Source organism: Lissotriton vulgaris, chromosome 1_1, assembly GCF_964263255.1.
Source record: "Lissotriton vulgaris chromosome 1_1, aLisVul1.2, whole genome shotgun sequence".
In the NCBI taxonomy this organism is placed as follows: domain Eukaryota; kingdom Metazoa; phylum Chordata; class Amphibia; order Caudata; family Salamandridae; genus Lissotriton; species Lissotriton vulgaris.
This window is the reverse complement of record NC_141685.1, coordinates 2,092,185,799-2,092,200,919: the sequence shown is the minus strand read 5'-3', so window position 1 is coordinate 2,092,200,919 and position 15,121 is coordinate 2,092,185,799. Positions and strand designations below refer to the sequence as shown.

Sequence of the window (15,121 nt, the reverse complement as noted above, 5' to 3'; positions counted from 1 at the left end):
AGCTCTCAAAATTAGATTACTGCTTCAAAGCTACCAACCAAAGGATGGCAGAGTGGCACCTCAAACTCAACACCTCAAAAACAAATATCTTAACCTGCGGGGAATGGAAAAGCTGCAATCCACTAACAAAGCGGCCTAAAGAAATTGGAATACCACCAAGACTCCCCTACGGAAGTCAGGCCAGGAATTATCATGGGTTCAGACTTCTCAATCATCCCGCAAATTAACCACTTGACCAAATGCAAATTCCACTCTATTTTGGATTTCTGCAGATGGCCAAAGCAAGCACACCATAAATTCGTAATGCATGGACTATGTCAAAGGACTATACAATGGAGTATCAAAATCTACTATGTGATTACTCCAAAGAATTCAAAATACCTTAGCAAGACAACACATAAGGCAATAGACTGAACTGTCATAATATTTTTATAGTTTAAACTTAGGAAATACCCTCACAAAAGTTTTTTAGATGGGTTTCGCAACTAATCTGTTTTGCTACGTAAGAAGAAAACTGTTGGTGATAACCACCCATCCCTGACCTCCTTCCAAACTATGGAATTCACTCTTTGCCGTACATTACTTGGAGTTTAGAAGGATAGGAAAAATGTTGCCCTTCCCCTCTTGAGGCACATAGCACAAAATAGAATAGAAATCTCAATATAAACAGAAAGGGGGGTCTTAGACTAACACCAAGAAACTAGATCATCATATTCTCCTGACCACAACCTAAAGATGATGGTGTCACTTTATTGACAAAGATGAAAGACATGGTTACATGTGGAAATGATATTGAAATCTGAATAGAGGCTCTCATGGCACAATGTTGCTACTGGCATACTATGGGCAATTCTTTGCATGCCAGAAACCTGTGACAAAATACAGGCACTGGTATACTAGGAGCAGTACTCGGCTTAAGGGACAAGGATGGAAAAATGCTGCCACCTGCGTACTCGAGGAAATTCTTGACAAGACCGCCCATGGCAAAATACTTGCACTCTTGGTATAAGGAAGGACAGACATAGCAAATGGGAGAGGCACATACATGTCAAAATGCTGGACGCTGACATACTAGAGCTAATTTTTGAAATGAGGGTCCCTCATGGCATCTAGACCGTAGTAAAGGCTAAATTCCTCGCACTGGCATATTGTATGTCATTTTTAGCAAAAGTGGGTACACACAGCAGATTCTTTTTAAATTGGGTTTGGCATAGCATAAAATGACCTAAATATTTGACTAGTGCCCTTTCAGAGCTTATGGCTTTTTTGGAAATGTTTGTGAAAATGGTACTTTAAAATGCAGTTTTTGACCCTGTTCTTTCAAATTTTTTCTTGGAGAGAACCCCCTGATTCCCATTTAGAAGAAGTGAAGCTTGCATGCTTCCTACAATTTAGGGAGGTATTTACTATGCCCCAACACTTTCAAAGACCATCAGTTTTCACAGCAAGAGAAGAAGGTCAATAGTGAGTTGATGAACATTGTTTATTTTGAAACATAAAAAATGTGATTATAGGAATGCTTGCAATACATTTAAACACTGGCAATCACTCTGGTTGCATATTAGCCCATCATTCTTTTGTCCAATATGCCACATCAGTTTAGACCCAGCCATACAGAAATCAGTCTTGACCCTGCTCCAAGCCAGGTCCTCCCTGAACCAGAGCACAAGCATCCCTGTCTGGGGCTTTACAGTCCAGTGTAGCTTAGTTCTAGTGGCACAGTGATTACGGAACTCGCATCTGTGCATACCCTTGGCTACTTAGATCATTAAATCAAAAACACAAAAAGTGAAGGTATAATTGCCTGTAATAAGTCTAACAACTCAATTGCTTGGGCTATCATTCCAACCAATTGTTCTTTTTTGCCTATCATGCCACAACAGTTTGGACCCGCCATATACACATCAGTCTTGACTTTGCTTCAATAAGAACAGTTCAGCCAAATTGCCGGGGCAATACCATTATTGGGTTGATTGTGTTCTGGTTCAGGGAGGAGCTGGCAATGCAGATCGGTCTGGACTGTTCCCATTGCTCCAGGGTGACAAATGATTTGCATACGGCTGGTTCCAAACTGAGGTGCATACTGGGTTAAAAAAGAACGATGGGTTGGAATGCTACCCTGAGCAGTTACCAGTGGTGAGTCGTATTGCAAGCAATCACACAGTTACTTGTAAACTTGAGTCAAGAGAAGAGGAGAGCAGTAAGCCTAATAGCAATGGCGGTCGACCTCGACTCTAGGGAACCAGGTTCGAGTCTTGGCAATGACGCTGAACATCCTGTGATTCTGGTCAAATCCCTTAATCTCCCTGTGCCTAAAAAATTAATGTGTCCTCATGTAACGCACCTGGTGCTGTGTAAAGTGGTCTAATACCCGATATCTTTGGGTCAAATTTGCGCTATATAAAACTCCATTAAAAAAATTAAAATGTTATGATGTTGTCAGGGTTAAGGTCATGTGACATCAATTCGCAGCAAGATTCAGGAATAAAAGGTCATATGATGTCACTTCTTGTAATGTCTGTAAGGTTAAAGAGTGTGTAATGTCACCTCTGCCAACCAAGGAATTTCTGCGAGAAAGAGATAGATGAAGGCAAAAGATATTGAAAAACAGGAAGATTATAAAATTAGAATATTAGCCTTGGGATGGATAAATAACAGAAAGTTGGCAACATTCAAAAGGATAAACTCAAAAGGCGCAATATGGCATGAGATCACCAAGCATAGCTTTTCAGAGTAGAGTGGGACCAAGAAATGAACTTTGTGAAAAACCAAGAGAGGACTGATCATTGAAAGATTTAACTCTGATAGAAGCAGACCTCACACAAAAATACCATTCTACGAACAGCAAAGTTGGAATTGGCACAACAGATCTGTGTGTTAACCATACTCCTGTGGTGAACCAATCATTAGTATATTAATTCACTATTTACATTTTCAAGACTTGATTTGAATTTTAGTGATGAGACGTCACCTTCCTTACATCGGATGATATGATATTCTGCAGTCAACTGTGTTCATACAAAGAAGGTTTATAAGAATATGCAAACCATACATTTCTTGTACTGCTTACCTATTGTATTTTAATGGCTGGGCACTACCATAACACTGTAACTTGATCAACTGCTGGCTATTTTACAGGAAGAATTATAACTACAAGTTGAGAAAAGTCTCATTACAATCGCAGCTCATTTTCTTCTAGTTTGCATGATCATATAAAATGAGAATATCAAATGTTAAATCTTTTGCATGCTGTTAACCTAGATAGAACCTGGATATTAAATAGGCACACAGGGCACATTCTTTGGAATTTTAAAGTAGAAACAAAATAGAATACATTCTTGATGAAAAATACTGTCCCATACTTACATCATGAAGGGGATAAGCTGCCTCATAGACGTTATTTGCTATTAATGTGGTAATACCTAGGCGAAAGAAAATATCATTAACCATGTACATTTATAAAGAAAGATTTTTCAGTAGCAATATTTCAATTTCCTGTTATGGACTCAATAACAAGTATTGCAGGTTTATCAACAGGGATATCATGTGAACAAAAGAAATGATCACAGGGTGGTAACCCAAACATAAATCAGCTATTACAAGTTACTTTACAGGGAATTTGGAGTAACAGTCAAGTAAAAAAAATTCCAGTTGAAATTCCTGATGGAATTCTCAAAGCTGTGGGAAATAAATCTAAGTAGGTGGTAATTGAGACCTTGGAGGACTTTGTGAGTTCTGGCCCATACTACACTTAAAGGGATCCCATATCACATCGCACTGTTTGAGTATTAAAAAACTATGAATGGGAATTTTGCTTGTAGTTAATGCAAGCAACGTTTACATTTCCTAATAAATGTATTATGGGTAATGCCACGCTGTATTTATTGGAAAACCCATTTTACATGAATCTCTCTGTTTAGCATTGATTGTTTGTGCTTTTGACATCTGGAATGTGATAATCTGAAGATCCTCACTGCGTTAGCCTTTTCTTAATATAACTGTGAGGCTATATTAATTGACATAATTGACTTTTGCGTAACTCAAACATCAGAATCCACAATAAGTACCAGTGAGACAAAAGCCTAATGCCCCATGTGAGCCCCATCAAGGCTTGCACCAGTCACTTGAGAGAGTAAACACCTTGAACATGGTATGAGAAGAGCAGTCATATAATGCGTATTACCAGGCCTTCCTTCAATAATGCAATGAACCCTATTTTGGGGAAGTAAAATACAAATATTGACATTAGATATATCACCTCTTGTTTAGATTATAAAAAAATAAGGCTGGGTTCGTAGTGATCAAAGTTAAATCATGTAAATTGTACATATTTGCATCTTTATTGTATTGTATTGTATGGCGTACTTGCATAGAGCTAAACTGTCACCCCAAGGGTATCCTGGCGCTTGACTTGATGAACCATACACAGCTTATGTGCTACTTTAGGACTTTACGGGAGCCTGGGAAAAAGGTGTGTTTTTAGTCCTTTTTTGAAGGAGGAAAGGTCCTCCTTACTTCTCAATGCCAAGGGTAGGGCATTCCACAGTTTAGCTGTGGTGAACCTAAAGCAACGACCCCCCATACTCTTCCTCAAGATTTTAGGAATAACCACCAAAACGGCAGAAGAGGAGCGGAGGGATCTGGTAGGAATGTACCAGGAGAACATCGTCTGCAGTGATGAAGGGACATAAAGCCTTAAAGTTAATGCGCCGGGCGATTGGCAGCCAGTGGAGATCCGTGAGCGCAAGAAAGGATGAATCAAAACGCCGTCTGGAGAGTGCCAGCTTGGCAGCCATTTTCTGCACCCGCTGCAGTTTGCCCTCTAGGGTGGCAGGGGCGCCCAGAAGAAGTGCGTTGCAGTAATCAAGCCTGCTTAAGATGATACTACACATTACCTCTGGGCGGGCATGTCCCGGGAGCGAGGAGAGGATCTTCTGCAAGGTTCGAGGCAGCAGCATGCACGTTGCCAAAGTTTTATTGACGAACGCGTCTTTAAAGGGGTAATACGGGCATTTTGGCTTGTGAGAATGCAGCTGTGAATGCACAGGTAATTCCTTGCAGATTTAAAAGGGCACTTGTGTCTTAATTTACTTTGGAAAGATATAGAACTGCCTTTTTGCATGTAATTAAGTATTTGAAATAAAAAGCGATAGACAAGAAGGAATTCTATTTGTTTTGTCACCGCAATGATTTTTTATAATGTTAGTATATGTCTGTTTTTTTGCATACTAGGAAAAACATAGGGGCATATTATCAAGGGGTTTTATCTCCGCTTTTTTGGCTTACAAAAGGCAAGAAAGCGGAGATAAAATTATCTCCCTATTACCCAGCTGTCGCTAACACCAGTTACCGACAGCTAGTAGGATATAGCGACCATCTTGGGCCCCGCTTTGCATGTCAGTGAAATTTATCACTAATGACATGCAAAGTGGGCGTGCCAAGATGTTAGCGACTGGAAACAGTCGCTAACATCGCTATCTCCTATTACCAACTTTTGGAGATATTCACGCTAAACGCGAATATCTCCAAAAGCTAACACCTGCCCCAGAGCAGTTCTTAGCCATGTTATCCAGTGGTAGGTGGATAACATGGCTAAGAGCATTAGCTCGGTAATGCATGATTATCGCGGACTTTTAAGCGATATTCATGCATTTCGGCCGATTTTTATCGCTTAGGAGATAAACCTTGATAATAGCAAGGTTCCTAAGCGATAAAAATCGCCGCAGCTCGGCGATAAAAATATTGCCGCTAAGCCAACATAGCGATAATTATCGCTAGTTGTTGGTAATATGCCCCATAGTGCCTTCAATCTCCTATCCAGGCTAGGCTAGGCTCCCTACAGAGCACTTGGAATTTGTTTTTCCTTTAACTTTTCTCAGCCTGGTAGAGGTGAGAAGTTGTTGGAAAAAGAGGCTACCTGTACTGTAGATCCCTCCTGTTTGACAGCCATCTGTCAAAAGTAGAACAACAGTGATCAGAGCTCTTCTCAGATGAAGGATTGGTCAGCTGTCACTGCCTTATATCTCAACAAGCCCCCATCAGATCAGAGTAAGTCAACAGTGATAAAAGTGTTAGAACCCATGACTCAAAGTAAATCCCTCCACCTCCCATTCAACGTTTGTATATGCCCCGTATAGAATTGAGGTTCATAAGGTGACCCTTGCAGGGTTGGGGACGGAAGTGAAAGAGAAAACACTGGGTCCCGCAGGTGGTTGGTAAGAAAATCTGAAACAGAATAGATGGAACAAGATTGGTGGCACATGCATTTCTTGCAGGAATAAACTTCAGAAAGGATCTACTAACAAATAGTTAAGCTCAATGAGTATCCATTTTGTATGCAATGAACATGAAATTAAGTCTCGCCCACTTTTTCCACAATATGTTTGTCACTTACCTAGATCATACTTCTGTTTACCTGTATCTAGGCCCTGGACTTACCTGGAATTGTGCCCTAACACCAATTGATGCATCTGAAACACTTGACAATTGAAAGGGATGAAGACTACAAGAGTGAAATAGATACGCCAGAACACAAGGAGAGTAATAGGATAACTACAGGAGGAGAAAAAACTGGAGGACTGAGGCGTCGGGTCAATACCAACAAAGGTGATGGGAGAGAAATGAAAATCTGCAAGTAATTAAGAACAAACACTATTTTCAGACACATGTGCTTGTTCTAGGGGAACTGGCACTCTATATGACCTGAAGTTCTACTTTTCTAGCTAGTTCTAAAATAGCTGGTGTAGGATATTAGGTACAATGTGACTGGAATCACCCACAATACTCTAGCAAGGGCAAGCATGAACCAGAGTCAGGTGCCCTGGCTGCTGCACCACACCTCTCCTGGTGCTATATCATTTGTAGACAATTTGATTCTGTGTCAGAGTTTCATAAGTTGCAGAACAGCTACCTTGCTAGGATCTATTGAAATTCATCTTCTGAGCCAAGCTATTGTCTCCATCTGTGGGGGCCTGCCGGCCCCTTGAGAGTCCGTCTGCTGTCAGGCAGGTGGGAGATAGGTGGAGGCGTTGCTGCCCCATGGGAGACTGCTTCCACCACTTGCCATTCGGTACAGGGGCCTCCCCCTCACACCCTGTGCTGCTGGGTGCAGGGTCAGAGTTATGTAGTAATGGGGCAACCCAATAGCCACTGGGCCTGGGTGAATAGCGGTACAACGAGAAAATGTCCCAGTGGAGAACAATTAAAACATATAAATCAATGCAAAAATCAAACAGTTGTATCTAAACAAAGTTAAGCACCACCATACAGTCTTTCCAAAAAAGGATGTGATTTTATTTCATCACAATATTGAAATTAATCAATTTATAAAGTACAAAACAAATGCTAAATGAATAATTTTAGAAGAACAGGTGCACAGAGAGGTGAGGTGATAAGTGCATCGGAAGGATTGTGAGGACGGACAGCAGTGCGCATATATACACATCAGTGAATTATTAGCAAACTATCCGACAGTTTCCTGCCAGATGCATTAAATGTCAAATTATAACATAATTGCAGATATACATTCTCTGTCATATATGTCTGACATAATGATAAAGAAGTGTCGGCTTTTCGACCCCTAGAAGGAACAGCCAATTTTGTGCCTTGCTGGCGGGGTCTTCATCAGGACCGAAGTGACGGGAGGGGAGTGGGCACCAGTAAAAACAGCTATAATGCTTCGGGCTCTGAATAGGAAAGATGGCTCTATAGGCTCTCCGATTTCTTCATAGATGATCGTAGTATCCAAAAAGAAAGAAGGGCCCTGGTTGATCAGTAACCTGTGGCTTTGGGCTGCTGGCATGACTGGTGACTCAGCTAATGAAAGGGTCAGGGCACAATCCCTTGCAGGTCAGCAGGGGGGTCAGATGGCCAGAGCTGGCCTCAGAGCGCACATCCACTCTCGTCATCAGTGGACTGCCGTCTGTCTGGGGCCTGAGGACAGGGTTGTTTGGCTCGTCCAAGGCCATCTGGGAATATAGCATGTTACAACGCATGCTACTATAACGCATACTATTACAACGTGGTCGTTACAAATACCACGTTGTTAGTATGCAATACCTTTACATCACAAATCATTAAAACGACTTGCTGTAGGGGGCGCGGTGGATTTAGGAATAGTAATATTTACTATTCCTACTCCAGTTTGCGCAACAGCAGGGAAGGTGTTGGATTTTATATCCAATACCTTTGTGCACCCTACAGCAAATCATTGTAATGGCTTGCGATGTAAAGGTATTGCTTAGCAAGAACGCGGTCATTGTAAAGACTGCGTTGTAATAGCATAGCGTTTTTTTACCAGCGTTGTAAATGCTGTTTCCCCCATCTGGTCACTGGGGTGTCCTTGGCCATATCATCACCTGGCTGGCCAACCGAATGGCACATGGGTTGGCCGACCAGAGGGCCAGCAGGCCAGCCTACTTGGCTAACTCCAACTTTTGTCCCCTTCCCACGGTTCAGTGAGCCCCCATTTTGTGAGAGCTAAATTATCAAGATAAATTATCTTTCTGGACTGGACTGGCCTGTTAGAAGAGGGTGTGGGTTGGGGCTGGGCTTAATCCTCCTTGGTTCCCCAGGCTGGGCTCCAGGAAGGCACACACCCAAAGCAGCACACTGAGCCCACGGTTACTACCCAGGGCGGGGTGGCTGCAGACCAGGGAAAACTCTTGTGCTCCCACACTGGTTTTGGGTTAAAGAGCAGAGATCAGCCCTGCATGCAGGCCCAGGTCCGGGGCGTTGAGCTAGAATGTGGTCCCAGGAGATCTCTGAGAAGCCCTCAGCAGATGACTGGGCCTGGTCTCGAATGGCACCAACTGTTGATGTCCCGCCCCACCCAGGAGGTACTGTTGGCAAACCCGCTGCAAAGCTTACTGTTCTCCGAAGAATGAGCAGGGCCTGGCAAGAGGAAGTTCTCTCCCCTCTTCTCCAGCAGGGAGAGAGGCTGTCGTGCCCTCGGTCAGAACCCTGGCAGGACCCGGGCTCCATTCACTAGCCCTCGGTTCCGTCAAGCATATAGTCACGGACAGAGCGGTCTGCCCGGGGATGGTACAGACTCGATCGGGCATAGTTGGGCCTATTTGGCAACTGTGTGCTGATCTGTTGGAAACACCTGACTGTGGCCCGCTCAGGGCTTCCGAGTCACAGTGTGGACAGGATAGGGCTCTGCAGGGTCAAGGATACGGCAGGCTAGGGTCTGTGAGCCCACCAGGGCCCTGCGCTCACTTCCCAGCCCGCCATGTTGTAAAGGGGATGCTGCCAGAGAGTGGCTGGGTTCAGAGAATCTGAACGCTTCCCCGGGGTCCCCGCTGGTCCATGGGGTGGGTGCCCCCATCCAGGTCTCTGTCTTCTATCCTACCGCATCGCTAGGGGCACGTGACAGCGGTCTCGGGAGGCCAAGGGAAGCTTTCCCTGCTTGGTTGGGTTCAAAAGCAAGGACCAGGGCCAGGGCTCTGGCAGGCCCTGGAGTGGAAGCCTCTTTCTCGCATTCCATTGTGTGTCCAAGCACCTGGCATGGGATCATGCGGATCCAGGGATACCTCCCCTGCGTGGCCAGGTTCAGAAGCTTCAGCCAGGCCCTCGGGGGCGTTCCCGCCCTGGGCTCTGTCTTCCACAGGCCTTGAAAATCTTAATAATGTTACGAGACCTACAGATCAAGTAACTTGAATACACTCCTTATCTTGTGCCCATTTTAGAAATACACAGGTTTCCTTGATACCTATTTTTCACTTTTTATATTTTACAAAATGAATTGCTATATACCCGGTACACAATGAAAAACCATTGCAAGGTGCAGCTCAATTATTGGCTCTAGGTTCCTGGGGTTCTTGGAGAACCTACAAGCCTTACATATCCTGCAACCAGAAGGGTCCAGCAGACGTAATGGTATATTGCTTTAAAAAATATGCCATAGTAAGAAGGAGTTACAGATGAAAAACTTATACACAAACGGCTGTTCTTTTTCAACTCAATTTCAATATTTTTTTTTATTTAATCTGTTACTTTTCATAGGAAATTCTTGAAGGATCTACACATTTTACCCCATGGCTGAATTCAGAATTGTGTCTACTTTTCAGAAATGTATAGCTTTGCTGGATCTGCCATGGGTTTCATATACACTTCTACCACTATCTGGAAGGAGGTTGTAAGCTCAAACATTAGGAAAATGGGCTATGTCCCAGTAAAATGCCAAAACTATGTTGCAAATGTGGTTTTCTGATTCAAGTCTGCCTTTTCCTGAAAGTTGGGAAGATGGTGATTTTAGCACTGCAAACACTTTGTTTATACCATTTGCAGGAACAAAACTGATGCTTTCTTCTGCAGTACTTTTTTTCCCCAGAAAACCCAAATGTAGCTATATTTTGTCTCATTTCTCTGTCCCCTCCAGGGGATTCCTCAAACCCTCTGTAACTTTACATTCCCCTGGATGTTGGAAACAAAGGATGTAAAGTTGTCATGGATATCTTATGTGGACAAAATGTTATGGGGGCCTAAGCGCGAACTACCACAAATAGCCAAAAAAGGGCATAGCACAGGGGTGGAGGCCTAGCAGAGAAAGGGCTAAGCACAGTGGCGTAGCTAGATCTTAGACCGCCAGTGGCAGCCCCTTTGTTTGCCGTCCACGGCGGTGTGATGGAAGAGCAGGGGGTTTTGGGTGCTGGCTATTCATGTGGCCGCAACGGCCTCAATTAAGACCGGCGGGGGGGCGAGGGAAGTGTGCGGGCCGTGACAGCCGCAGGTGGGAGCGGGGGAAGGGGGACTGACCGCCACCCACAAAACTCGTGCCGCACCCCTAGCTACGCCACTGGCTAAGCAGTAGCCTCACAAGCTGTGAACGGGTGGAATGTCACACTGAGATCACATTTAGATCGTTACTGACAGAGAGGTGCGGCGCCACGGCTAGGGTGACTGACTCCGGAATCTGGGGATCAAGGTTCGATCCTTGGCACCAGCGGCAGATTAGCCCAGCACCATGTGACTCTGGGCAATAGCTTGCTTAATCTTCCCGACGGCCCCCAGCGCCAAGAGACCCTTACGGGTGATTGTGTGCTTTACAAATGGGGATTATTATACTGATGTGTCATCCCACCAGTGAATGATACGTATCTCCTACCCACCCAGTCTATAACAAAAAGCACCAACTCATTATTTTGAGGACCGTTGCCTGGAAAAGGAGGTTAAGCTAAACAGCCATTGTGGGTACTTCGAGTACCCGTTCTGAAATGTGTTATTACTTAACTTAAGTTGACATTTGGTTTTTACTAAAAGTAATGTTTAACTACTTAAAAAAACAGGACAGGGAAAGAAAAGTGAGAACAGAAAAAAGTAGGTAGAAACAAAGTGGAATATCTCGTATAAATGCGAAAACAGTCCCAAAAAAAGGACAAAACGTATTTAACGACCAAAGAAGAATTCAATGTTTATAAAGAACAAATGTCGCCTTCGATTGCCTTCACACCACTATCCGGTACGGGAAATAGTCCTAACTTTTCATTCTCGAAAAAAGCATCTCGTGACTAGACTGCAAAAATGTATGGTGGGGTTGCGCTATGAACAACACCCATTAGGAACCAGAGGGACTCAATTACGAAAGATTGAGAAACTACTTTCTACGCGTTACTCAAGACAAGTCTCCAGGGGTAATGGGCCTGTGAGTTAATCCACTCCACCACTTACCTCATGCGAGTGAAACACTGCAAATTAATTGTGTCCTAACTAAATCTTAGCAACCATGTTTTCTGTGAGCGTGGAACTGATTCAGGAAAAGATGTAAAACGTTTAATAAATGTAACTTTTTGAAAATAAGATGTAATCCATTGTGATGGTTTTCTGAGACCAAAGTGGTGCTAGTTTTAGAAAGCAGAAACGTATTTTACATTAAATCAATTTGAAGAATCCCCCACACCCTGCCTTAACAGTCTCATTAACTTTATTTTATTTTTTAATTTTGTTCAACAGGTTTCGTCAGTGTCACCCGTATGTTAGGAAAATAATATTTACTCCTAAAAATTTATTTTGAAAAGTTCTGAATGTATAAAAGTCGTTGTAGCTAGAAATTTTGAAACGTAATTTCCCTTCAATGCTTAGGGCTGTCTGAGTTTGGCAAACAAACTGTAAATCAACGACTCTATTTTATTAGGACAGCTACATGACAGATGAAATGTCTGTTCAAATATTACCGACAAAAACTGGGATGCACCTTAACCTGTAATACAAATTGTACACTTCATTGCTTATTAGCAATTATTTATGTAACGTACAATATAAAAGCTGGGCTAAATCAGATATCGATTTCCAGCCACTCATTACTATCGGCAATATGTGTGTACAACACTGAAGTATCTTATTAAACATACTTATTTTCCAAAAATAACTATTGCAGAGTACATGGAGCTGGCCTAGATGGCCTAGACGGCCAGCTACATTTCATTTAGCACCCCACCCTACTCTTCGAACGTATGCCATTATGGAAAACACAATTTAATGGGAATTTCATTTGAGGGAGAAACGTGCTATTTTCGTCCAAACCTTCGAAACACAAACATATAAAGTCTCTCCTTGAGCAAGTGCTTTCAAACTACATGGGATGCACACTTATGAATGTTATATTATTGTCATAATGTTTTGCTTGGTTGTGATAAACTAGATGCAAGTCACTACGTTCCTGTCCTAAAATGAGTGTGCAGATATTAACTTACATCTTCCCATGTAAATATGACAGAACAGGCAACTCCAGGCCAGTCTCTAGCTAACCGGTTATCACTAGTGAACACTCGTGTTCGATGGGTAATCCTAATGAAACGATGATCCCTTTCAGGTGCTCACTCCAACTTGTTGCACCACTATGGTAGTCAACAATGACCCGAACATGCGGTGGAGAAACACCAGTTCCCAACAGCTGTATAAAACTACAAAGCCCACAATGCCTCATTGAAGGCAAATGTGGTGACTATGTATACATTTGTGAAACAAACGAGGGACTTATGTATTGGGTTACAACTGGTATGCATAGAAGAGAGTCCTCGAGTACCACAGTATTATAAATGCGATTTGACCATTCTAATATAGTCAGCTTGTGATGACTAACATGAACATTAAACTATTTATTAAGGTGTTGGCTTCTGACTGCTTAGAGTTGTGTTAAGTCTAGGATACCCTGGGGGGTGCTAGCGAGCTGCATCGGATACAGTGATTTATGCAGCTGCTGCCTCTGCGGAAAGCTGATATGCAGCCTCTGTTGGTCGGCGCATAAAATGGCGGCAGTTGGGAGCTGAGGCGAGCGCCAAGAAGGCCTGGCTGTGTTGGAGCCACTACTATCTACGGAGTGAAGCCTGCAGCGGGTAGTTGACCAAGGCACCGGGGGCGGGGGGCGAGCGGCTCTGATACAGCGCTGAACGGAGCTATTTTGTGCAAGGTGAGCGTCGGAGACTGTGGAGGCCTGAGCGCGAGCCGTGGAATGCCAGCGGGGAGGTGCACGGAGGCCGGACGGCCCGTTGCAGCGCAGCCTTGCCGCTGATACAGTAAGCCCCGGTGCCGGAGTGAGGCTGGAAGTCCTGCTGGTATTGTGGACTTAGGAGGCGGTGCTGTCTGGGGAGAGCGGCTACAGTTGTGAAAGCTCGAGTGTGTCTAGCGAATTGTCTGAGGGGAGCTGTGCGGAGGCCAGACAGAATGTTGCGATGTGGCTTCGCCGCTGCTACAGCGATCCCCGGTGCTGAAGAGAGGCTGGGTGTCCTGCTGACACTGTGGGCACTGGAGGCAGCGCTGTCTGGGGCTGGTGCTCGGATTTGTGGCCCTGGCTGGAGTTGACGCAATATCGGCGGCAAGGTGGTGAGTTGAGCGATTATACAAGCGGAGAGCTAGAGGAGGCCAAACATCGGGAGCAGAGACTGCATGGCGAGCATGTTGTGGACCGGTTGGGCCCCCTAGATGTATTCGGCCTGTGGACTGTGTTGCATGAGATGACGTGGGCTGTGTTAAGGAGCTAATGTGCACCCCTGCCCCTAATGAAACTGGCAGTCCCCTTTTCTCGCTGATATTAATGGCGGCGCCTCCTGTGTCAGTGTGATTGTGGAGCCCATATTTCAGTTACCTACTTGGACAACGCTGTGTAGATTGGTGGGGCCTGCTAACGCTCTGGTTGGCTTGCTCGGGTGCACCTTTGCTGCTAGAGGAAGTGGCTGGCGCGGCACCCATTCCTGATTAAGCTTGGGCCTAGTCACTTGGAGTGACGTCTGCTGGGGGATTCATCTGTGGTACTGCTGTGGCGCCGCATGGTGGACTGCCAACTCTGCTTCTATGCCTGGGCCTTTCTTGGTGTTACACATAACTCAGGAGAGGATCTGGGGAGTACTACTGCATTGTTGTTGAACAGGAGCTGTGGTAGGACTGTTTCTGGATTGTTCTCCGCGGCCTGTTTGGGGATTGCGTCATAGAGTGTGTCTGCCTGTGCTGATTACGACCAATTACGGGGGCGTGTGGCCCTGACGGAGTGTGGCGGACCTGTGTAACCTTGTGGATCGGTTGGTGGGTGTAGTGCAGAGTCTACCGATTGTCGGCTCAGGTGGCAAGATGGGTAAGCCGGACAAGTACCTGCAATCTACTCTCTCCTTTGAATCTAAGCGCCTGAAGAAAATGCAAAAACAGGCGACGTCTGACACAGAAACAGATTTGGAATCTGGACGTGGCTCCAAGCTGGAAAAAGTACTACTGACAATGCAGCAGAGTCTTCAAACTATAGATGGAAAGATAGATAACCTACATTTGCGTATGGACACCATGTCAGCGAAGTTAGACAAACACGGTGTGCGTCTGACGGAGGCGGAACAACGTATCTCCACGGTTGAGGACAAGGTGAAACGTGTCACGAAGTCTTGCTCTCAGGTAGACAAGATATTGGCGGTCATCAGGGTCAAGAACGAAGATTTAGAGGCGAGATCGCGCCAAAATAACTTGCGCATCACGGGAGTGCCTGAATCCACCAATATGGGCATGTTGGAGCTCTATGTGGAGGACATGCTAAAAACCATGCTGAGGCAGAGCATTTCTCCAATGTTCTGGTGTTGGAGAGAGCGTACCAGTCTCTTGCATGACGTCCAGTATCGGGGGCACTACTGCGTCCGATTATCGC

General features: G+C 44.5%; 1 protein-coding gene across 1 annotated transcript in view; it reads right to left on the bottom strand.

Moving 5' to 3' along the window:
* Nucleotides 1-15,121, bottom strand: part of ANO2 (anoctamin 2) — a 1,660,301-nt gene that overhangs the window by 901,871 nt on the left and 743,309 nt on the right. Inside the window, exon 8 of the mRNA XM_086939055.1 lies at nt 3,367-3,422. Within this exon, the coding sequence (XP_086795181.1) occupies nt 3,367-3,422 (56 nt within the window). The remainder of the gene's footprint in view (nt 1-3,366; nt 3,423-15,121) is intronic.